The 25,849-nt window shown below is 36.3% G+C and overlaps 2 protein-coding genes across 2 annotated transcripts; one reads left to right on the top strand and one right to left on the bottom strand.

Annotated features, from left to right (window-relative positions):
• Positions 1-2,535: 2,535 nt before the first annotated feature.
• Positions 2,536-21,815, bottom strand: LOC100375309 (glucose dehydrogenase [FAD, quinone]-like). Its single transcript, XM_002731972.4, has 16 exons — positions 21,719-21,815; positions 10,324-10,520; positions 9,561-9,626; positions 9,028-9,173; positions 8,782-8,882; positions 8,643-8,689; positions 8,084-8,212; positions 7,746-7,862; positions 7,186-7,278; positions 6,844-6,897; positions 6,225-6,281; positions 6,022-6,116; positions 5,134-5,326; positions 3,913-3,965; positions 3,651-3,821; positions 2,536-3,398 (listed from the first exon to the last, which is right to left on the bottom strand). Exons 2-16 carry the CDS (start codon positions 10,516-10,518, stop codon positions 3,254-3,256), a joined length of 1,662 nt encoding a protein of 553 aa, XP_002732018.1. The 5' UTR covers positions 10,519-10,520; positions 21,719-21,815; the 3' UTR covers positions 2,536-3,253.
• Positions 18,616-20,002, top strand: LOC146731530 (uncharacterized). The gene is made up of 2 exons (XM_085493324.1): positions 18,616-18,874; positions 19,659-20,002. The coding sequence occupies exons 1-2, from the start codon at positions 18,616-18,618 to the stop codon at positions 20,000-20,002; spliced, it is 603 nt and encodes a 200-aa protein (XP_085349450.1).
• Positions 21,816-25,849: the final 4,034 nt, after the last annotated feature.

Raw genomic sequence — 25,849 nt, 5'->3', positions numbered from 1 at the left:
TTTAAGTCATAGCATTTTATAGAGTAGAACAGCAAAATATTTGAATATTATCAAGTATCTTAGTCATCAACAATCAAAAGGTCGGCAATCAGTACCCTATCTACATCTCCCATCCCTCCCATGTGAGGGCATTCTAGTTCTATCACCAATTCTTTATTTACAGTTCCAGTGATCAGTGAATTATTTTTAAAAGGAACTCAGTATCACATTTTTTTTTACAGCTATATCTTTAATAAAAGCAGTGTGACCATTTGCCTGACAAGTTGGCGTAGGTGGCGCCCTGAACTGCTGCGATCCCAGGGTGCCACCTACCCCAACTTGTCAGTCTATGTGACCATCCCCAAGCATTGAAATTCTTCATTTAAATGTTGGTAGTATTGTTCATTGCGACAGTCTCACTGGTCAAGTATATAGATTTAAAATCTGTAACAACTCTCAATTACTTGAATGCAAATTAAACTGCTATGTGTATATTTCAGGTTTACCCTTATATTTGAAACTTGTATTCCATAATGAATATGAAATGTATACACAATGTGAATTTTATTAAAGTTGTTAAAGGATCTTAAGATCCTCTCGTCTTTCCTGTAAATCTGCAATAATGCTCATTAGAGCAACTTGGGTAATTAATGTTAACTTGGATGTCAAATTGTCTTTGGTAATTACAACAATGTCTTTCGCTATGCACTTACTGGATCCCAAGTCACAAAACCATAACTTGCAATGCTGTCAATCATGTATCACATTGTCAACTCTCACTTCACTCTCTCCAATCCAATATTCTTGCACTGACATTGTCTAACCCTGTTTTACTACTTGGTACAACATTTAATGTTTCAAAATGAAATTTGAAAATATACTAAACAAATATTTGCCAATTACATTGTCAACATCATTAATTTAACTTCACAAATCAATTACCAAATTTTGGAAATTATTTTTTACAGATTAGTTTGGTGTTTTACTTTCCACGCATGGGGTTACTTAACTTCATAAATCAGTTACAATTTTTTTTCAACTTTCTTATAGAAATAAATTCATCTAATTCAACTAGTCATTTTCTTAAACCACCAAGTTTTTATTGCATTGATTACATTCAATTGGATTAATATAATCAGACCAAACAGTTTAATTTCAAGTATCTGCAACACCATAAACACGTCTGTATTGAATAAAATAAAAATCACAGTCGTTATTATTACCAGTAAAAAAAATATCAATTTGACAGCATACTGCCCTCAATTGATTCTCTCTGTTTATGCTGTTCTTTTGTTTTTAACCCAACAACTTGTTATCAGAATAGCAAACCCCTGTGCAGTTAAATTAAAAATTGTCCAGGTTAAAAAGACAACGTCTGGTATCAGCTAAATTTTTAGCAGGATATTGGTGGTGTGGTGGGTATAATTTGATGTACATCTGAATGTGACTCACCAGAGTGGGCAGTTTTTATTTGTCAGTTCAAAATGGCTGCCTTCATTGTAAAAAAAAATCCTTGTTTTTCGGACCAGGAAACCTGGTTTTTGTGCTGTATTTTTATATCCTAGGTGATTCAAAACTGATTTTATTGTTGTGATAGTTGTGCGTTACAGTCCCTGTCGTATAAACCAACCAAGACATGAAAGTTTCGCTAATTGTCATGTACTGATTTGCATATTATTTTCGCATTCAAGCCTGTATAAGCACAATGTAAAACTCCATAGTGGATTTTCATCAAATTAGGTACTTGAATAACATTCTGACATGATTATTTTTTTTACCGTATCAGGGGAAAATGGGTAGTTAATTTGCATATAAAATGTTTTATTTCAACCTGTATGTGACAAAAATGTCAAAAATTTGATAAAACTTGGCACATAAGTGCAGAAATGATTAGTTTTTGGTGTATGTATTTGCATATTAAATGGCTAAATTCCGTGATAATTTTCTCATTTCACTAAAAGCAAAATCTCGAACACTTTTGAGACGATTTTAATCAAAATTGAGTACATGTGTACCTTAGGGTAATCTGCAGTCATGAACGGTTTTTGGGCCACGTCTGTGCATATTAAGTACGCAATTTGCTTATTAATTTTTTTTATTCAAGCCTGTGTAATCAAGAGCGGATTCAGATTCCATTAGCTATACGGGTATCTTGTAGACATCATTAAATTGTGTAAGCAAAATCTCAAATATGTCTGTGTGGATTCTGATAAAATGTGGTTGCCAATATAAAACAATTAAATTGACTTGAGATTGACCTGCACATATTCACTGACTTGTACATTCATGTTGGCGGTTCATAATATAGGTTTGTCGTTAATGTGCAGTTTTCATTCATTCAATGTGTAATAGATTGAAGAAGGAGCTTACAAAATAAAATAATGCCATGAGTTTAATTATACCGTTTTAATCCAATCAAAACTTGGCACTATTATCATTGACCTCTGACATCCAAATACATCAATGAAATTATAATGGCGGGTCTCTCTCTCACTCATCATCCTCTGTTATATACTATACACATATACACGACTTTCATCAAAAAATACAGACACGTGAAATAGCGAACAATTTTATTTTATAATCTCAACTGTTATAATTGAGGTTTCCCCAAATACCTACGAGCGAGATTCAATCACTCATGTATATTTCAGGTTTTTGGGAATAGTGTCTGAAGTTGACTTTGGGGCTCAAATGGTTAAAAAAACGGGAGTTGTTCACACTTTAACTTTGATCAAATATTACAGCAAAAATTAGTCAACGAGTTTGCAAATTGGCTGCCCCAATACTTCTGAGACTTGCTGTAACACATGGTGCATTTCAAAGTGACGCATGCGACTCGCAACATCAAGTCAATACAATTTGTATATGAATGATATACCACGAGGGAAACACATTATTAGCATAACATAAAAGACGATATAAAATTACAACATACTAGTAGTTGAGATTGTGTGATTGAAGAATTCAACTAGTGGATATTAAATGCTTGCACTGCATCAGCGACGTGATAAAGAGTCTCAATAGTATTGCTCGATTTTTAAACATTAAATCTTCCCTAATGATAAATTTATTTCCCAATGTGTCCAATCACTATATCGTGGAATACGTTTTTTTTTATTTTATTGTTGGTCATTTTCCCGTTTTAAAGACAGAAATACAGGTATGCGAGACTTACATCTGCGCGAGTTCTAATTAACAGAATAATCACAGTTTTTTAAGCGATTTAAAAAAACACATTGTCATCAAATATTCACACATTTACGTTGGTGAGTTACAATGAGGAGTCAATGTGCTGTTGTTTTATAATATCAGCTCCCTTTTCTGCAATCATTACCACTGGTGCATTAATATTCCCGGATGTCTGATGAGGCATGATAGAACTATCAATGACGCGAAGTCCTTTTAGGCCACGAACCCTAAGAACAAAATCAAATAACGTTACCCGGAGAAAACAATACACGATACTAGTATTTAATGATTTAAGCTGTTTAATACGAAGGTAATCACTAATGTTTGATCAAGTTCTTACACCGATAAATGGGAATATTCGTGGAATGACATTTATTCGAGGACAGGACACGTTGGACACTTTCACAAGATACACAATCTTGGACTTGAACTTTGTACATTTGTATCAGAGACTGTGAATAAAATATATGACAATTTACCTTAGTGTAGGGTCCACTACAGCTGTTGGGTCGCCAGCAGCTCCCATTTTGCAGGTACCAACTGAATGGTATATGTTCATGTTGTTGTGGCGAACTACGTGTTCCCAGTATTCGTCGGAATCCATGGGGTGTGGACAGTTGTGATACTCGCTATAGATTGGACCAGTATAACTACGGGAAAATAAGGATTATTTATAAAATAAAGAACATTGCATTGAAGTTGGTATATAAATATCAATATATTGTATATTTGATTACTTACTTAAATTTTTTGAAAGCTTCCGTTTCTGCCATTTTCTGAACAAATCGACACCCCTGGAAAAAAACAGATGAAGAAATATGATCGTTACATGTAAGCGTGTGTTTGTTTAAAGTTTAGAAATTCTTACGTCGAGTCCATGTAATGTAATTGCATTGGAGTAAAAGCCTAAAAGGACAGTGGTCGTCGCATTAGAACAGGAAAATCTGCTAGCGATTTTATAAACAATAGTGCGATTGTTTTGACATTGTAGACTTTGTGTCGCCGAAATATAATCACCTATCAGCGTGCTTAGGTGATCAACGTTGTAGTCGACTCCGAACGCGTAAATAATTAGTGATACTTCAATCACCTGGCAACATGGAGAATTAGTTGAAGTCGAATTTATGCGCTATTCAAAAGCAAGAACAATCTCCCTTGTCCGTGAAACATTTCGCGGAGGAAAGGCTCAGTGAAGCGGTCATTGTCATATTTCTAGTTCTTCATGGCAACGCAATCTCTTTTCATGAAACTCAGATTTCCTAAAACATCAGTACTTCATCGAAAAACAACTTTTTTTTAAACATTTGAGGGACGTCAAACCAGTGTAATTGTTTAACATTGTAATTTGCTACTGTTTAAACAAAATCTAGTTTCCATTTGTTTTTCAGGTGTCCATTGATTTTTCAGTGACACTTGTGATTCTCTGTGATTGCCCCCGTGTATAGTCGACCTACTTGGAACGTGTTCACAGTCCAGGCATTTTTGTCGTTATAGAGCTTAGGTTAAATTTCTTTCAAATATATGCTCGGTTTAGTTTATTCGTAAAATTCATTATGATGTGGGACTTGATGACTTTGTGGAACCGCGTGTTCTACTGTGTAAACTGTCAGTCGAAGTCTGGTAAATTGTGTATGATTATGACACACCAACTGAGTTTGGTATCTCTTCGAATGATTACACTGTGCGTGTAATAACATGTGTTGGTCGTACTGTCTATTTCGGCGACATAAAGTCTACAGGATTGATTGAAATGTTTTAAAACTGTTATCAATCACACCATTTTTTTTTATAAAAACATACCTCTATTCAAAACGGACACTCAAAGTAAAATGGGTGTATATTGGATGCTTGTATCTTGCTGAATAATTCGAAGTTCACTAAATAAATGTAGGGGGAAATATGTACATAATCTGAATCTAATTCTCATCAAAAAAATAATAAATGAAGAATACTATTTGTTACCTCGACAAGTGTTTTTGCGTCAATAGCTTCAGACATGTATTTTGGGTCAATAATCGGGTGATCGAATGGGTTGGTTGTTCTTAACTTGATTTCTCCAGTGCTTTTTGGATGAGACAACATCGGCATGAACAACACTCCTTTTTTTGCTTCTCGTTCCTCGCGTGACATATCATGTCCCATTGGACGGGAAAACCTGAAATATACATGAGTGATTGAAACTTATTCGTAGGTATTGACGAATATGATGAATGTATAAGTCGTTTTTGACTATATCGATTATTGAAAACGCCAAATATTTCAACACACGGCGGAACGTTTGTAACGACCATGTCTCGGTTATTTTCTCTCCAGCTACGACCAATAATTGTAGATATGTAACGATATGTTGGACAGATTTGACAAGCTGTAACAGGAACACTAATGCAAAGATAAAACCGAGACGAATATGCAGCTAGCAGGGGCGGATCTAGGATTCTGGAATGGGGGGGGGGCGATAAGTTGGCCGAAGGCAAAGTTCGCGAGCGCCGATGGCGTGAAGCCCTGGTTGTTAAAAACATAGGCTCATGGCTAGAAAACTCGTAACGCGTTGATCCACTTTTAGATTTTTTGACCCACAAAATTAGAGAAACATTGATACGGTACATGTACACATCGTATTTGCAAATATCCCAGCTTTCAGAGAATGTATTAGTAAGTTTAATGACGTTTAGAGTTTCCAAATGACAGACCACTGTGAATTCATGTTTCTTTCTTTCTTCTACCGAAGATATAAAACATAAAGACAATAAGAGATACAAGAAAACGCAGAAAACAAACCATGGAACACCCAAAGATAGACGGATAAACAAACGAACGAAGAAACACAAATACAAAAGTATATTAACTTACATTTCACTGACATTGAGATATCGAAATTCATCCGCGCCATAGTTATAGTACGTAGCTACACAGATAAGCTCAATATCCGGCCATTTTATATCTGGCTAAAAATACAAAATACAATGCGTAATACGTATACGCTCAATTAAAGGCTGGATAAGACGCAAATGATACTTTTTAGCAGTAGTCTTACATTCATATAAGATCCTCACCTGTACCCCAGTCTTGATGAAACCATTTACCTCCACGAACACATTTGTTAACCATTCCTGTTGCAGGAAAAGATATATTATTTTAAGGACTATTTAGGATTTACTATATGAAAAGTTATAATACTAGATGAACTAACCGATTGTGTTGTACAATGAATGACAGCTTGAAGAGGTTGATTTATAATGCCTTAAATCTGTTTTCACACGCATCGAATATTTATTGAGCGTTTATATATTCACTTTTATGCATCGCATAAATATCGCATGTACTATTTGTTTACAAGATTGGAAATCATCTTGCTATTTATTGATTCATGTAATAATATACTTTTCAGCTTTCCAGATTTACACCATCACCATTGTAATATATTCACGAAAAACTAAGTTACCAACCGACATACTAAATACGTTTAACTTATTTATCACCTTGTCAACCGTAGTTGATGGTTTTGTTAACTAGCAACTGTCTTGTTATCAGACATAAAATATTTAGGAATTGGAAAATATACCACATTTATGATCTAACCGTTTCTCATTCGTGAATAAGGACTTTAATCGGCTTAAATTAGCATATCAATATTTTAGTTAACATGGACTATGCTGCCAATAGTGCACTCACCTCTGCTACATCCTCATTGGCCAAGAATCGCATTGGTATTACAGCTATATGGTCCTATTTAAGATAGAATAAGATCAGAACCTTCGTAATAAAACAGCATGAAAGGAAAACGTTCTCGTAATTTGGATTTATGGGGGGGGGGTATTGATCTGAAGTTACTAGCGACACTTCTCTACAATAATATCCGATCACTACCCATGCATCGCCGTTAACTATCAGTTATCCACGTTCATCCGAGATCAATTAAATGAGAATATAATCAACACATCACCTAGAAGCTGTAAATATTTCAAGAACATTACTATAATGATTATTTTTCCATTATGAGATATTCTCACATACCTGCAAATTTTGTCCAACTGGTAGATCTGCAACAACAGGAATTTTCATTTCATCTAAATGTTTTCTTGGTCCGATACCAGAAAGCATCAATATCTGAAAAACAAATCGATCATATAATACATTTTAAATACATAAATACATTTTAAAACGATGTGAATGAAAAATGAAGTGACTTTCATGTCAAAAGGCACTGATTCTCCTTGTATCTTTAAAATGTTTTTTTTTTTTTATTGGACAGTCCGGTTGAATGATCTTCTAAATTGTTTTTTAACGAGTTTGAGATTTAGTAATTGAGACTGTGATATGTACTACAGTATGTGTACTATTTCGTTTAACTTTGTATAATGTTTTTATATAAATATGAAATTAATAAATATTGGTGTATACAACAATACACAGATTGGCGCATACTAGTAGTTAATGTAGGAATAAACTTTGTTCGATAAACAAAAGTCGAAAGCAGGATTTACGAGTCCAAGAATAGAAACACAAGACTGGCGCTAATCAACTGAACAATGCAAAAAGACAAAATGTATATTTATGTTACTTTCATTACGAACCTGCGGAGAGGCGATGGCTCCTGCAGATAACACTACTTCTTTGTTTGCGAAAACAAAACTCTCTTTATGATTCTTCATGTATTTCACGCCAACGGCTCGTTTGTTCATAAATTCGATCTGCAAAAACAAATTTAATAATATTTATTTTAATTTATGAAAACACCATTATGTAGATTACGTTTGTATCGGAGTTATCTATTGGTCACGTGACACATGTAGCTTTAGCCATAACTAAAATTATTCCATAGGAATACCCTAAAAGACAAGTACACAAGACAGATTTTAAGAACAGGAACCTCAAAATAATTGAGTATGTTCAGTAATATTTATCAAATTACCTTCAGTACGTGTGCGTTAGTGCGAACTGATAAATTGCTTCTCGTCATCGCGGGACGTAGATGCGAGTTGCCAGTATGGTGGCGCTTTCCATCCTCGCTTACAGTTGCCTGCGTTCTCATAAAGCCAACCTGTAAAATTTAATGAGCATATATTAGCATTTTTGTTTTCTCTGTGAGTTTTACACTTAAAATTCAACGTAAAACCGACGTGCTTGAATAGATTGATTTGAATTTTATAAGTGGTGATTACAGTTTCTGATTTTTCGTGTCAAACATACACACTGAGTTGGGTCATCTGCCCCCCCCCAAAAAAAAAAAAAAACCACAAACATATACATACGTTGTTACACTGTAAAAATGTGTTTCATCTCGCATACTATTTTCACTAATTCATCTGATTCTGCAGTGAAGCACATTCTAGTTCGTCTAATTAAACAGAAATTATTTTCTTACAACAATTATTGTTGCCCTATTTCTGTAATTTAGCCAGATTCTCTGTCACATCTTTCTATTTCAGTGTGATTTACAGTAGTTTAATATATATGTAGAAAATACTTGCCATGTCCCCGTCATTGCAATCTTTTTCTCTATAGCCGAGCTCCTTTACTGTAAAATTAATTATTATATTAGTTGATGTATCTACAAACTGCACAATTGCAAATAATGACCATCAATACCATAACATAATAATTACTCACTTGCACCCATAACTGCATATTTCAATCGAGTGCTAGGATTGACGTCACCCACTGTTTGCGGTCCGCCTTTCCCGTGGACGCCAGAGGCTACATACTCGGGACTGTTGAAAGGGAAAATGACGACACATGGTTATAGTAACGCTATCTGATACATCAATTGTAATATACTTGTCTAAACGCATGTATGTCTCAAGATGAACTATAAACCTCGAAATTCAACTCTGGCCAGTATTATAACCTACTTACTTGGTGTTGTTTTCCGATTTAATAAAATATGGGAGAACATCTTTATACCCCCATCCAGTAGCACCGGATCGTTCCCATGAATCGAAGTCTTCCGGACATCCACGAATGTAAACCATGGCATTTATACTTCCACTTCCCCCAATTACCTGTATGCAATAGTAACACATATACGACAACGGTGATTTCTTAAATTATTGTTCAGACACTAAATCATGATATAATTCCATATCGTTTATTTATAACTCACGTGATACAAACTAATAGACAGCATATTAACAACTAACAATTACATTACATAATAATTACTTGGTGAGAGTAACAAATATGGACACTAGGATATTAAACCACGACATTGCATGATTCATACGTGCAACAGCCCACAGCAGTTTGTAGTGATGTAAATCAGATAAATGACATTGTGGTTAACAGGGATTGACTTTATCTCATGATTACTCAATTTGTCTACTGTTATCTGCCCAACTACCCGACTAATGTTGAGGGAAATCGTTGCTTAGTAATAATCCGCCGGTTACCTTTCCTCTCGGCCAATAAGTTCTACGCTCCTTCATAGCAAGGCATGCATGGTCCTGGGGTTCCGTCTGTTGATTGCAATGATACTGGCGTTAAATATTGAAATGTTGTGAGATATCATTAAACCATAGAAAAATATACTGGACATCAAATATGCGGTAGTCAGAAAGATTGGGTTAAATAGTCCGGTATAATATGACGATAAATTCGCTTGTCAACAGACAGTATAGGCATTTAAACATAAACTGTTATCGTAGCTCTTATCATTGTTATTTGTATTTCGAATTAATTGTTTGACAGGCACCGTTTCCAAAGCACGGATTTCAGCCATGAAAGCAAATCATCGAACATTCGATCTTATTTAACAGTTTGTTTTCTTGAAGACATGTTCTTCATTCGATACAAATCCGAGTGTTGATATATATACATGTATGTCATCTTTCAAGAATGTTTGCGCAAGATGAGTTTTAGTTTTTCTCAACGAATTATGTAGTGCACTAATTCTTTCTCAAAGTATTTGTTGGGAAATGAGATATAATTTAAATCGATGTGGAGTATGAAACGTAAGCGGGCAAGTTTCTTTTTTTGTATGGGCTTGTCCTGAAATAACATTAACAATGATAGCACTCATAGAATTAAGAATAAGTATTTATATCTAAAGTAAATACAAATTAATACGTGTATACACCACAATAATACTGTATATTTTGAACGGACGCAATATACTGCTATATTACCAATTGACAAGAAAAAAGCCTAACATACCATGTAATGCCATATAATATCAGGTTGGCCTTGCAGGATGTGGTGATCCCGTGGTGTATGGATATGTTCATTGGAATCTTCAGGGCCTGCTTCCAGTAACAGCACCGACACTTTAGGGTCTTCAGACAGCCTATTGGCTAGGACACAGCCGGCTGTACCAGCACCGATTATAATAAAATCGAATCGTTCCCCCATGCCTGTAAACGAAGTAGACTGAACGTTAAAACGAACTGAACTGAGCGGTGGACGTGAGCGTAATGAGCGTTAACTCGGATTGACCTGGGATTTCGTTGAAATGATAACAGTCCGTATATGTATAATCTCATTGTTAGTCGAATACACAAGTGTGTACTTGGCCCGTACAGTCGCCACGACAAAGATAAGTACAACATATCAGATTAAACGTCAGCTTTCGGAGTCACACTAAATACAGATAAATCGATTTGACTCCTAGCAACTATTTCGAGCTGCAGTGATCCTCAGTATTTTCAAACAATCACAGTTGCGCTCCTTGTTACATAAAATACAAAACAGGTATGCATTTTCTATTTTATAGAGAGAGGCTTTTACTAACTCAAATAGAAGGTTATGGAACTAAATTTATTAGATTTTTTGAACAATATGTTCGACCACGCATTTGGTAAACATTCTTTTACTATTTTCAACAATGAAATTATTGTTCTTCTTTTTGTTAACTCGTAGACGTTTATTATCTAATTCTGATATGACTGTCTGTTAGTCGTCTATCTTAATCCGATTCATCACACTATACATGTTTGTGTCTGTTCTAATGACATTAGTGATGCACATCTCGTAATTAATTAGTAATTTGGATAATCTTTAAATCGTCTGAATCTGTTACAACTTGTCAGAGTGATAACGTTTTCACGGGCGTGATATTTTTCAAATAAAGTTATGGAGAATACACCTTTCTTATACAATACGCCCTCTGGTGACGAAACGCTGCTATAACATCAGTGGTGATATAAATGCCGTTACCACTACTTGTAGTTCAGTTGCATGATTTTTTTCTAACTTTCAGTTAAAATTTGCATAATGAAACTGTGGTAGATGGACGCTATACGCAAGATCTATATAATAATTAATTATAAATAATTAATTATAAATTATAAATGTTTTCTAGATTGTTATTTTTAATAATGTATCTTCTGTGCCTTTATAGTGCCAATTTGTAAAGGTCATCGCCGAAACGTGGACACTGAGAGTATAGCATATACACTATATACCGACGTTGTACTTGCAAGTGAAAAAAAATGGCCATGGGATTGTGTTCAGAGGGCGCATCTATTGAAATCGAGTCAAGCGAAACTCGGGGATTACGCTACAAGGTGACAACTTACCCGGGGCCATGGGCGAAATGTCATGTAGGTCAAGTTTTTTACTGACGCGATCTTACCGATAATTGTATAATTGTCATTATAGTGCGTGGCGTGCGTCATAATTTTCCACGATTGTAACGAAATGACGGTTACTTGACCGTAAGTTTTCAAATTGCGTGTTACGTGACATTAGCCTTGTGTAGGATCACTTTGCCCATGTAAATGCAATTGTAAGATCATCTGCAAGTGGGTAAAATACGAATAGCTCTGCTATCGTCATGAAGGCTTACTCTACAATCATTAGGGATACTAGTAGTTTAACATTTATTTGCTGAGAATGTTATGTATAATGAATATTGAGTCAATGCAAATCTACTTACAAGATTGTTCCTGATTGGCTTACCAACTCTTACACCTAACATTTAGACCAATCAGAGAGCAGTTTCTTGACATTTTTTTTTCGACGTATAAAATTCTGCATTACCGGTATATACTGTGAATGATGTGTTTGTCCTTTTCTGGGCTTGTTGATGTATGCGTTGGAGCGCAGTTAAGTCGAAGTCGTCATCTGCGCATGCGTCAGATGCCCATAGGGTGTCACTGTTTACAAACAAGAGCCTTTGCGTTTTTAGCGTGTGTTCAAAGTTGTTATCGTCGCTTGGGATTCAATTCCCACGCGTGCGCAGGTGACGACCCTCCCGCTTTAAATTCGGGCACTTACCATATCGTGGTGGAGGTTGATGGTTGTGGAGATGTGTGGTCGATCGAATAGCACACACACTGCAAACAAGGTTATGTTTTAGGCACAGTCACTTGGGGGCTGAAAATCAATAAATACTAATTTAAAAAAAAAAAATCATCCGCTATACGTATATAAATAAACAAGTTGTGAAACACGGCACCTAGTAAATCGACACCCTGTCGGTTTCAAATGTCGATTTCTTACCTTAAAATGCGAAACAAAAATTTTAGAGGGGATCAGGTGTTACGTTAATAACCATTGTTCATAATCGCTAACTTGGTTTTATTCAAAACTGCACAAATCCCGCGTTTTCTGATGATATCCGACGATTTCATTAACGAAAATGGCCAGCAGCCAGAATCAAGGGGGATTCGCACAGAGTTCTGGGTAAATCAAGGAAATACTCGCTGTTACGGCACGCCTGATTGGCTGAAAATGAATATGCGCACTTGATTTACCCAGAACTCTGTGCGAATCCCCCTTGATTCTGGCTGCTGGCCATTTTCGTTCATGAAATCGTCGGATATCATCAGAAAACGCGGGATTTGTGCAGTTTTGAATAAAACCAAGTTAGCGATTATGAACAATGGTTATTAACGTAACACCTGATCCCCTCTAAAATTTTTGTTTCGCATTTTAAGGTAAGAAATCGACATTTGAAACCGACAGGGTGTCGATTTACTAGGTGCCGTGTTTCACAACTTGTTTATTTATATACGTATAGCGGATGATTTTTTTTTTTGAAAATTAGTATTTATTGATTTTCAGCCCCCAAGTGACTGTGGTTTTAGGGTCTGTTGGGTTGAACTCCTACGTAAATGTGTATTTATTCAGTGGTTGTTTGGCGCGCGTTCGAATATCGCTTGGAACCATTTCGGACGACGTGCGGTTCGACGGCCGTGGTGCTATAAGGAAGTGAACTTTGATCATACGACCGGTCACACTTCTCGTAATTATTTGTATAGTTCTATATCAGGGTATTGAACACACAACAAGGTGTATATAAGCAAGCAGTTGATTATAAACACCATACTATAATTATAATGTACGTGTGTGTGTAGAATGATCATGTGTTTTCTACGAGATATATCTTGAAAAGACGCGCATTGAATAGTATAGCTGTTACTGATTCAAAAACGATTAGTATATTATATAAACAGCTCTGTGCCAGCACCGATTATAATGAGGTCAAATCATTCATTCAAACTAAAAACTAACAATGCAGAGCCATAATTATTAACATACTGACCTCTGGTGTATTTTTGATACTAACTCTGATATGTACATATGTATACTCATCAACATGTAAATGCGTGGTTATTCTTTGGAAACGCCTCTGTATTCACCAAATAATCCTGTATGGACAGCAATGTATGTTTGGTCAAAGTGCTAGCCAGGACGTTACCCTGAATAAAGTTGAATCGATTGAGTGGAGCCGCCGCACATGTATGTGCAATATTTATTTAATACTATGTCAAAATAGGTGTTGGTGGCGGCGGCACGAGAGGGGGGGGGGTGGTGCAGAAAGGGGCCTCCTCGAAAAAAATGACGAGGGAGGGCGTTGTTCTCCAAAATCAAGCCGAAACCTTTTTTGTCAGCAAAATTTGTCCCTCAAAATGCAGGAAATAGCGTTACAAAGGGTCTAGAATCTTGGCGCGAAGTTGATTAGCATATTTCGCCCCATGCAAAACTTCGTGCCGCCGTCTCTGGGTATCTAAATTGAACTCTACCCAGGGACTAATTTTGGTCATGCTCAATGGTGATTTACATGTCCTGATTCAAACGTATTCGTTACATTAGGTCTGGTCTTGTTTTCGACGATGTTCTCGTTAGAATATGTTTCCGACGAATATATTTCGAGCCGGAATTAATAGTATTGAATTTGACAACGAGGACTCGAAATTACGTGTATTAAGGGCCAAAACAGCATTTATTTACCATATTTAACGTTTCATGACGCTGTCTAATTTAGCTGAATTTTAGAATTACATTCAAGGACACGCCCAACAGCAATCAATATGAATTCACCGGTAGCGGGCGCCTACTTGAAAATACAAAGGTTGACGAACGGGCATGAGTCGGAAATCATGATGTGTGAATCAGCTTTTTGGAACAACCGTGTCAATAGAACAGTGAAACATTTATGACTGAAAGCCTTGGGATTATGGAAAATATTCGAAATTCAAAGTGACATGACGAAAACAGCTTTCATGTCCCCTGGGTCATGTCCTGTGTCGACAAACGGCAATAATGCGCATGGATAAAAACAAAGGGCAAGTCACGTGCTAAGACCAAATTGCTAACGGGTGAGAGTATCCAATATCCAAGTAAATATTACTGTCAATACTAATCCCCATATACAAGAGGAGCTACAAATGCCTAAAACCAAGGAAACTATTTTCAATGTGAAATGGCACATTCTGTCTGTTTGTTTTGTGCGACTTTTGCCACTAGAGGGCGGCAGCCACAGAAACAGGGGTAAGTTTATCCATTTCTATTCGAGCATTAACCATGTTTTAGAGATTTCATAAACGTATTTTGTGCCAACAAATAATTATCTAGAACTTAGAAAGGCATTCATTGAGCACAGTCTATACTGTGCCAGATCCTGTTTGATCAGATTAAAGCATTCAGAATCAAATATCTTCAACGCTACCTCTACTCTGGCCTTCATCATCCAATTACATTTCAAGGCATTACGGAAACCTAAACTACAATAAACAATTATTCTGTACATTTATTTGAAACATCGCTTACAATTTCAACGTTGCAGTATTCTATAACGAACGTCTTCTCGCCTTCAGCGCATTTACAGTTTAAAAAGCGTCTAATTATAAGCCCACTAAAATTCACGAATCATTGAATGAGTCAATTTATAATAACTTGCAAATTTTAAATCCTTTCATGTGTGAACTATTCACTTGCAGACATCTGAGCAACCAGGGAACTCATTAAATAAATAAATAAATAAATAAATAAATAAATAAATAAATAAATAAATAAATAAATAAATAAATAAATAAATAAATAAATAAATAAATAAATAAATAAAAGAAAGCTATAACCTCGCTTATATATTGTGCAAGTGAAGCTCGGTAATAAGCCGTTGACAACAACTAAATAAAATCAAGTATGTTTATTGAATTCGAATATGTTTTTTTTACCGACCAATGATTTGTCACACACATAAGGAAAGTATAGAGGGAAATATCAACTGCGCCTCAGTGTATTGCATTGTTTGTCTGTCTTGACCTCGCTGACCTCAGCCATTGTAAAAGTAAAAGTATCACGTGATCTGTCATGGCGGCCTCTGTAGTGTCCGAGTCCCAGGCTGAAACGCCATCGCTGGAAAAACGTAGTCTCGACCCTTTTATTGAGCTTTTAAATGATATCGCTGAGAATATTTCTGACGGTATGTAACCGGAATATCACGTGTCTGGTTTCATTACATGTTATCGAAATGTGATTTGTTGCGTATCAACTTCCATTACCAGAAATAACTTCAGATTTGAAACGTCGCTGTGTTGGTATTATTCATGACAGGCCGCTATCTAAAATAACACACCCATTTGACTTATTCAGGAAGTTGCATGAGCAAGGTACCCTGACGAGAACTGACACAACATTGTTAGAATCCTTATTAGACAGTGTTAGTGAACATTCATTGGCTGATCAGCTACGACGTTATTGTAGTGATCTAGTTTACATATGAATGGCATTCCCACCTGAATGAATTGTATGCATAAATTAAGAGCCTATATAAGTAATTGAATAAACTTGAACTGGTGTTCATTTGATATTCAGCCAACTTTGTGCACGTGTGTTTCCTTTATGCTTTGCCACCATGTGCCCGCTCCACGAGGATAGTACACTGGCGACGAGGATCCCAACCCGATGGACCCGTGAGTCAATCTAAAGATACATGTTGTTTGACAACGCTATTTCAATGAATGTCTGATATTTAATGTGAAGTTGAACTTCTAGCTATCATGGCTGCTCAGACTGGTTTCGTTTTTTCACAAATTGGAATCTTTGACGTGCACGGAGATTCTGGTACATTAGCTCCACGATGGAAACGTTGGCTAGCCCGTTTTGAAAATAGTTGTGTGGCCTGGGATATTACAGATGCGGAGCGTAAAAAAGCTATGCTTTTAGACAGAGGTGGCGACGACTTGTTCGAAATTTATGAAACTTTAACGATGCCTACTGAAGAACAGTATGACAACGCTTACAAGAAAATTGTTAAAGCTTTTGAAGATTATTTTTTGTCGAAAAAGAATCCAGAGTATGAATTTTTTCAATTTACAACTGTACTGTACAACATGACGGAGAAACAATTGACAATTTTGTTGCCCGTCTTCGCAAACTGGTTGTAAATTGTGGCTATGGTGACCAAACAATGAGAAACAATGAGATAAAACATCAAACCATACAAGGAGGAAAGAACGGAAAAGTTCGTAGACATGCGCTTTTGGAAGAATTGACCCTAGAGAAAATCATCACTTTCGCCCGAAGTTTATAAGTGTCTGAAAGAGAAGCTCATAGAATAGAATGTGACGTGCAGACTACAAACTCTGTGAATGAAGTTTCCCATTACTCCAAGCCGTTAAAGCAGACTCAAAGTCCCAATTCATCTTCACGGGTGAAAAGACGTAACCGACGTTCTGGTCGTGACAATCATTCAAGGGAAGATCGAAACTTCAAGTCTGGGACTAATCCAAATCGAACATGTTTTAACTGTGGACGTAAGTACCCACATACAAATTTGTGTCCAGCAAAAGACAAAGAATGTCATTATTGTCATGAAATTGGACACTTTATTTCATGTTGTCGCAAATTACGCAATAAGAATCGATCAAGTGGTAAATTTAGATCATGTGTGAATTCGGAAGTTAAACATGCAAGTGAGCGAGATTCTAATACTAGTGCTGAATACTTGTTCCATATTCACATTTGTGAGAATTATGGAGGAAAACTTCCATTTGCTGAGCTGTCTATAAATAACAAATTAATTCGTTTGATGCTCGATTCTGGTGCGACATGTAATATTTTGAATCGTCAAGATTTTGATACTATTAGCGAGTCGGTTACTTTAATGCCAACACACACAAATGTATTTGCATATGGTAAACAAAAGAAGGTTGATATTTTAGGTACTGTTGAAGCCAAATTGAATTTGCAGAATGATGATCAAAACTTGAAATTTATTGTGGTTAATACTGATGATTCGTCCATTTTAGGATATTCTTCAGCAACTCAACTTGGTTTCATACAAGTACATCCTCATTATGAGAGTAATGTTAAAAACACCAAGACACGTACACTATCCACATATATAACTGAAATAACATCTAATTTAAGTATTCCAGATTGTCCTTCCTCTGTCAAAGAAATCATAAATAATCACGCCGATGTATTTAAAGGAGTAGGAAAATTTAACGGTAAGAAAGTAAAGTTACATATCAATCCCGAAATAAATCCTGTCCGCCAGAGTCATCGACGTATTCCATATCACTTGCGAAAAAAGGTAGAGACGGAAATAAATTCTTTGGAAAAGGCCGATATTTTAGAAAGGGTTGAAGGTCCAACCCCCATGGATAAGCCCAATAATGTTGGTTCCAAAAGTTGGCACTGAAAATGTTCGAATATGTGGCGATTACCGAGCCGTCAAAGCCATACAAAGAGAGCGCCACGTAGAGGAAATGCACTGTTCAGGAAATACGTAAGAAATTAAATAGCGCAACTGTATTCAGTAAGTTGGATGCAAATAAGCATTATTTACAGTTTGAGCTTGACGAGGAATCTCGAAATTTGACAATTAGTACACATATAGGTCTGAGGAGATATAAACGTTTGCCATTTGGTATCAATGCAGCCGCTGAGGCATGTCAAAATCAGATGTCCTTGCTGTTGCAAGATATGGCAGGTGTTGAGAGTATATCTGACGATATTATTGTCATGGCCAAGATCAACAAGCGCACGATGCGGCTTTCAGAAAGTGTTTGTCTTGTCTTGCCAGTAATAATCTGACACTAAATTTGTCAAAGTGTAAATTTTCGGTACTAGAGATTACATTTTTTGGATTCTTGTTTAACAAACCTGGTATGCGATGCGATGAAAAAACGCATTAAAGCCATTCGCGAATTGAATTATCCGGAGAATATTTCTGAAGTTAGGTCATTTTTGGGCATTTTAGGACTTGCGTCAATGATGGTACCACAATTCATTACATTGAGTGAACCAATAAGACATCTCACGAAAAAGGGCGTTCCAATCATTTGGGGCGAGTCTCAAATGAATTCCTTCAACTCCATCAAAAATGAATTGTGTTCTGACATATCACTTGGTTATTTTGATGTGAGCAAACGTACAACACTTACCGTCGACGCAAGCCCTGTCGGTGCAATATTAAGGCAAGGCGACACCTTAACTAGCTGTGCCAGCAAATCCCTTTCGGAAACTGAAAAACGTTAGTCAACTCGAAAGAGAAGCGTTAGCCATTTACTTGGAAATGGATCACCATCGTTTGTATCTTGATGGTTCTCCAGAATTCGTTGTTGAAAGTGATCATAAACCGCTTATAAATATCTTTAACTGCAAAGAATTACATAAAATGTCGAGTCGTGTTGAACGATGGGTGACTAAAGCGCAAAGGTTTAAATTCACTGTTGTGTACAGACCCGGAGTTAACAATCCTAGCGATTATATGTCCCGGCACCCTCTACGTCAAACTTGTTCTACTGACAAAGGGTCTGACGAATGTTTCATTCGTACAAGAAAATACAAAACCTCGTGCAATTTGTTGTTTTAAATTTGCTACAAACAACTATCCAACTCTAATGTTTGTTATATATTGTTTGGAAACTAATAATTGGCATAAAATCCCGGTAAGCGTAAACGGTGAGAGGGTTCATATATTTAAACAACTTAAACACGAACTATGCTTTTACGACGGAATTTTACTTAGAGGTTCGCGAATCGTTGTACAGTCTTCACTCAAAACTCAAATGATTTGTACGGCACACAAAGGTCATTTAGGCGTTTCAAAAACGAAAGCGTTGATGCGAGAGAAAGTGTGGTTCCCGGCAATGGACTCGTTAGTTGAAAACGCTGTAGCCAGTTGTCACGCATGCCAATTAAATGTAGACATGAAAGTCCGTGAACCACTAAAACCGACACCATCACAGAAATTAGTGTTGCCACATCTGGCCAATATTTGGTGGTGGTAATTGATGAATATTCTCGATTTCCAGAAGTAGAAATAACAAATTCTACAAGTACGGCGAAAGTTGTACCAAAGCTGGAAAAAATGTTCACGTCCTACGGATACCCGGCAAATTTAAAAAGTAATAATGGGCCTCCATACAATTCCCGGGAGTTTAAACTATATGCTCGACGTTCTGGTTTCAAACACCAGAAAATTATACCAGAGTTTGCAAGAGCTAATGGTTTGGCTGAGAATTTTATGAAAAATCTTGGCAAAGTCATTCGATGTTCTCTTATCCAGAGAAAAGATTGGAAATTTGAAATGCTTAAAATAGTGATGAATTATCGTGCTACCCTCACCCGTCAACTGGCAAAACACCGGCTGAATTAATGTTTGGTCGCAAAATCAAAGTAAAATTACCTGATTTCGAACTGAGAGATTCTGATAAATTTAGTATCGAAAACGAGGAAAGACGAATGCATAATAAAAGCATGCTAAAAAACAAACGTTGTCACGATAATCACAGCAAGCAGAGTTAAATTCACAAAGTTCAAAGAAGGAGAGAGAGTATTAGTCAGAAACACAAGACGAACAAAATATGAACCATGTTATAGGAAAGAAATATTTGAAATTGATAATGTGAAAGGAAGCATGATTTCCGCGACAAATAAACAAGGTAAAAATATAACGCGTGATAAATCGCATTTTAAAACCTACCATGGTTGTGATAATAGTAATATTAATATAAATGAGTTTTATGAAGATCTTGAAATAGAAAGATTTCTGCGAGAAATGGCCGATTGTAAAGCTAATCTTTACGCCTGCGCAGAAAGACATTGCACAATCACCACACGCATTAAGTACGCAACAAAACACAGATTCCACACCACAAGTAGACACACACACTGAAGAAGAACCAATCGTACTTAGGTCTGGGAGAATTAGGAAACCCAATGTTAAACCTGATTATTTATACTATTGAATTCAAATGACTATGTATCATGGAATTGTATTTAAATGTATGTTTTGAATATAAAAATCTATAAATTTAAAATAAATAAATAAAAATTATAAAATGAAATAACAAAAAATACATATGTAATTTGTGTATAACGTTAATGTATCGCATTAAGAAAAATTGAGTACCAAATGTCGTGTATATTTCAGATTTTAAAGTTCTATTCTAAGGTGAAGGGAAATGTAGTGATCTAGTTTACATATGAATGGCATTCCCACCTGAATGAATTGTATGCATAAATTAAGAGCCTATATAAGTAATTGAATAAACATGAACTGGTGGTGTTCATTTGATATTCAGCCAACTGTGTGTACGTGTGTTTCCTTTATGCTTTGCCACCATGTGCCTGCTCCACGAGGATAGTACAGTTAACATACTGCGTGTTGATCTCGAATGTTATGTATCAATACTATTTATTACCAAACACTTCAGCGTGGTATTAAGAGTTTGTTTTCAGGGGTGGGTGATACCAAGGTGGAAAATGGATGCACATATGTGATTAATTCCTGGAATTGCAATATAGAGGGTTCAGGCTGAAATACAATATATAGTGTTTGTAGCTGCCCCAGTAACCAACGCAAAATACTGATGTAACCTTCACTTTATTTATGACGAACAATATTGAGAAGATTGTAACACCGTCAAAACTGTGAAATACAATAGTATACGTTCAGAAAATAATAACATGAACTTGCGTATTCATACTGTAATAAGTACCAGTGCTGCTATGTATATAGATAGGCGATGATATACAGCATAGTGCGCCACCTAGTGGCAAGACTAGACGAATCTATTGTACATGTACACACAAAATATGGTAAAGTTGTACATGAATCTGAGCTCATACGAATAGATTACAAACTGTACATGGAATGTGACTTGCATAATCGTATAGAAAACGACTGAGAATTTTAGATGAGTGTAAACACAACTACATGGGTGTCAACTCAACTACAAGACTGACGGCGACTCGGCATGTAAACTACGCCAACGATAAATCAACTAAATCGATAAGACTGCCAAAATAAATCTAAACATAACAAATGTCTTCTCAAATAATTCCCTAGTACTCCTCAAACGTTACCTACCTCGTTGGCAGCATAAACGATACTTGGGCAGCGAAAAAGACGAAAACTAGATGCAGGAAACGAGCGTTTCACTTCCAGTGAAAGCGAAAAAATGGCGACTGCCCCCATCCTCGTACAGAGCGCGCACAACACCAAACACTGCCGTGAGATAAATAAACGAGTGGAAGCACTAAAGGAATCAGGAACAAGTCTAAACAACAAAACGAAAGGACCTATTAGTATAACCTGTAGTATAATTCGGAAGAAGACGTCTTTCACGTGTACATAGCACGCCGACAAATGAACGAGGCTAAACAAAGCGCGGGAACGCGGCAAAGTTTAGGTTGCTCGGGAAACTGCAGCCACAGTGTTTCCATGTTTCGTCTGATATCTCTGTGGTATTCTGCTGCTGTAAATAACGCACGATTTGTTCCGAAATTCAGTGTGTTGTGTGCATTCCAGGGTTATTTGTTTTTTGCTGAAAACACCCCTCTTTATAAATGGCAGAGTCAAATAGTTTCATTCTCATTGGTAAATCTGCACTGTTGCTTGAATGAGAGCTAATTAAACACATTTTCCAGGCCGGCTAAAGGGTATGCAACAGCCAATTTTAACAGCCTGTCACATGATTTTACTCTGAATGTCAACATGAAAATAGGCTAGTCCATTTTACGCAGGAGTAATTGGGAGTAGAATATGTGAGGGATAGTACCAACAGAGATGTGTATAATGAAAAGTTATTTCTACCCTTCTTTTGTATCGCTGACCATTTCTGTTTTAGTATACTGGTTTGAAAATGTTGAACTTGCATAATTTGCAATGTGTTTTTTACTGAAACTCCCCTATTGATAGTCCCGGGTTTGAAGGAGAACGGCACACCACGTAATTCGTTTGAATACAATGGTGAAGGCAAACATGCTGTGCTACTGCGGTACTCCACTGACAGCGGTCGTCGCTGAGCTGCGCTACAACTTCGCTTGCGATGTTGCTTGTTAGCCGTGGATTAAATTAATCTTGATTACCGGTTAAAATGTTGCTCATTTGGCGTTGGTGATCTTTATTTGGAACTGGGTAACGTCGCAACGTCACCAGCAGAAACCATCTGATACTTTGATGTTGATGGTCACGCCTCAATGGTAATCGCTAATTTTACTGCGTTGGGGGGGGGGGGTCTTCCAAGAGCACTTCAGGGTTTATAAAACTCAGTCAACATACATCAAGTTTTCTCAATCGTAGTATTCCATGTGATGTACACCTAATATGCCAAAAATTTTGCTGAGCGATTTGAACTGGATAAAATTAACAGACAAAAATTTGTTTAAAAAATAAAAATAGTTTGGTTGCCAATGAAAACAAGCTGGTAGGCTGGTGGCGATCCGCTCCGCTCAAAAAACAAGCAATATGTTATCGGCTGTCGCCAATGTAGGACATGAACGTGAAGCTAACGTCGGTTTATAACTAAAACCGGGGCCCCGTATACGAAGTTCACAAAAAAAAAATGCAATCTTTAGAAGACACTTTATTTTATTGCTACAACGTTAAATTTATTATTTGCAACCATTTTGCGACAGTATTTTCTAGATTGGCGGCAGTATTTACATTTATTCAAAGTTCAAAGTTGCGTTGAGATTACTTTGATACAGTGTAACAACGTTCGCGCCGGTGATCTCTTTCCGGTGTGCAACGTAGCCAAAATAGAAGGCATAATCATTTGAACATTACAAGACTGGTAGGAGGTAATAAATTTTGGGCGAAAGTATTAAAAAAAACAGTTTTTGGCTGTTGCTATGGTAGCTGTGGGCCAAGATTGTTTTTCCAATTAGTGACGGTATGACCTGCCTGTCAAGTATGAACAAATTTAGCCAAGCCAAAGAAATCTCAGAGGAGTTAAAAACCGTTGCAGGTGAAAAATTACCCTAACGTTGGGGTCAATTTTTTCGGTAATGAAAATATACATAAAAAACAGTAAATTGTTGCCCACACTCAAGCTGAGTAGAATGAGCTACGTCCATGCTTTCTAATCATAGAAATGTAGGCTGTGATGATACATTTGGATTGAAGGTATTCAACAAATCAGTTTTTGGCTGTTGCCATGGAAACAGATTTTACAAATAGTAACTTTGTGCCCTCACTCAAGCTGAGCAGAATGAGCTATGTCTGAGGTGTTGTATCCTAAATTTGTAGCAGGAGATACATTTAGCGCAAAGCTAACTAAAAATCAGTTTTTTGACTGTTGCTATGACAACTATGGGCGAAATTATTTTCTGATTTTCCCTAATAACTAGGGTGAAGGTGTGACCTACATGCTAAGTTTGAGCGAAACCGGCTAAGCCAAACAAATTTATATGTGAAAACACTGGAAATCACACACAGACACACACAGTGTAAATTGCAAGTGCTTGTATACAAATAAAATTTACACTTTAAGGGCAATCGTAGTGGAGCGGATGGCCAATACATGTTCATTTGCATATTGACCGTGAAAATACCAAAAACATTATTGCATTGGTGATATGCAAATTAGTTTTAATCAAAATAAGTGATTGCCTAGAAGTTCCATTACTGTTGTTCAAATTTCATTTCACTCGGCAAGTATATTCATGTACCCAAGGGTAAAATAGTGTACTTCTAAATATTGTTTATTTCTGCTATGTTTCGAAAAACGTTACTCTTGAAAGGACTACTTTGTTTGCTCTTAGACCTCATTTGCATATAGGGTGTGGTAATACCGATTTTGATTTCAAGGACGAATCAAAATAAACTACAGTACATATGTAATAATGTGGAATACATTCTCAATATAAACATTTTTCCGCTAAAATAAATTCCAGTGAAAATTTCCCTCATACTCTATTGAGACTTGACACAGCACAGTGAAAATTGGATTCACACGTAATGCTTAAAAACATTTCATCGAAAATAAATTAAGTGTAATTCTATGTGACTTTATGAGAGTTGGAAATGAACAAATTATATGAAACCCAACCCTACCACTCCATACACAATGTAAACTACACACCCAAAACATCCTTTCACCAGTGTATTCTATTTGACTTCAGGAGAAATTGAAATAAACAAATTATATGACAACGAACCTAATTATAATTTCAGCCTCTAGTTCAGCACTGATTAAATAAACTACTTCGTCTTCATGCCAACTGGAAGTTATTCAATGCCTACATCAGTGACTTCAAAATCTATTTCAATCCCAGGAATTTCACTTGTTATGATTGCATGGGAGTGCCAGTCTTTTATTTTCTATTGTAATGTCAATTTCTTTCGATTACTCGGAACATGAAGCTGTAACCACAGACCGTCTAGGTAAAACCTGGTGTAAGCACCGGTTAGGCAGTCTTAAACTATGCATGTGAAGCCAGCTGAGAGGTATATCCAATCCTATAGATTTCTCATTGTTTGGTAACTATTTGCTGCAAATGCAACAAAAATCAATATAAAAATATTACCCACACAGCATTCTACAGGTTACTTATTATATTAGTATGAAACTAGTAGCTTCGCGATGAGTGGTTAACAAATCAGTGGCTTTGGTGATGAGTTGTTTTATCAGTGAGTAGCTTTCATTGTCACTGGTCATAGGAATTGAGGATTAATGTTTTACGTGTCATGAACAATTGGTGTTAATGTATGAACACCGTCTTTAGAAACTGTTAATTTGTCTTTATGATTTGTGCTGTCGCTCTGGCAGGAGTTCCTAAATAACTGCTTAGTGACATATAACCATGTTCCATGTACTATTTTAACATGAGTATTTTATAATTAAATGACGGGGACTGTGATATTAATGTCTTGTTTTGTATTAATTTTAAACATAATTGTATGCGTCTATTGATGTATTATTCAGCATCAAAATAAACCTACATACTGCATGGCTCAAACTTTGATATTTTTGGCGAAACAAATTGTGTGCCATTGTGTGCAAACAATTTCGGTTTCATTGTTCTTGGATTTGAATATGTGAATTGATTTCTGATTTTGGATCACTGTTGTATGGTCAAAATGGTTCCAAGTTGTGCCTGAAGAACTGGGATAATAAAATTGGACTTTTGTTTATTTGCAGTCAAACAATTATGTGACCATGTTACATGGCTCATTGAATTATTACGCGATAGTTATATCAACCATTTTGCAAGA

The sequence above is a fragment of the Saccoglossus kowalevskii genome, chromosome 18 (genome assembly GCF_978046115.1).
Source record: "Saccoglossus kowalevskii chromosome 18, keSacKowa6.1, whole genome shotgun sequence".
Lineage (NCBI taxonomy): Eukaryota > Metazoa > Hemichordata > Enteropneusta > Harrimaniidae > Saccoglossus > Saccoglossus kowalevskii.
This window is presented reverse-complemented; position numbering and strand designations above follow the sequence as displayed.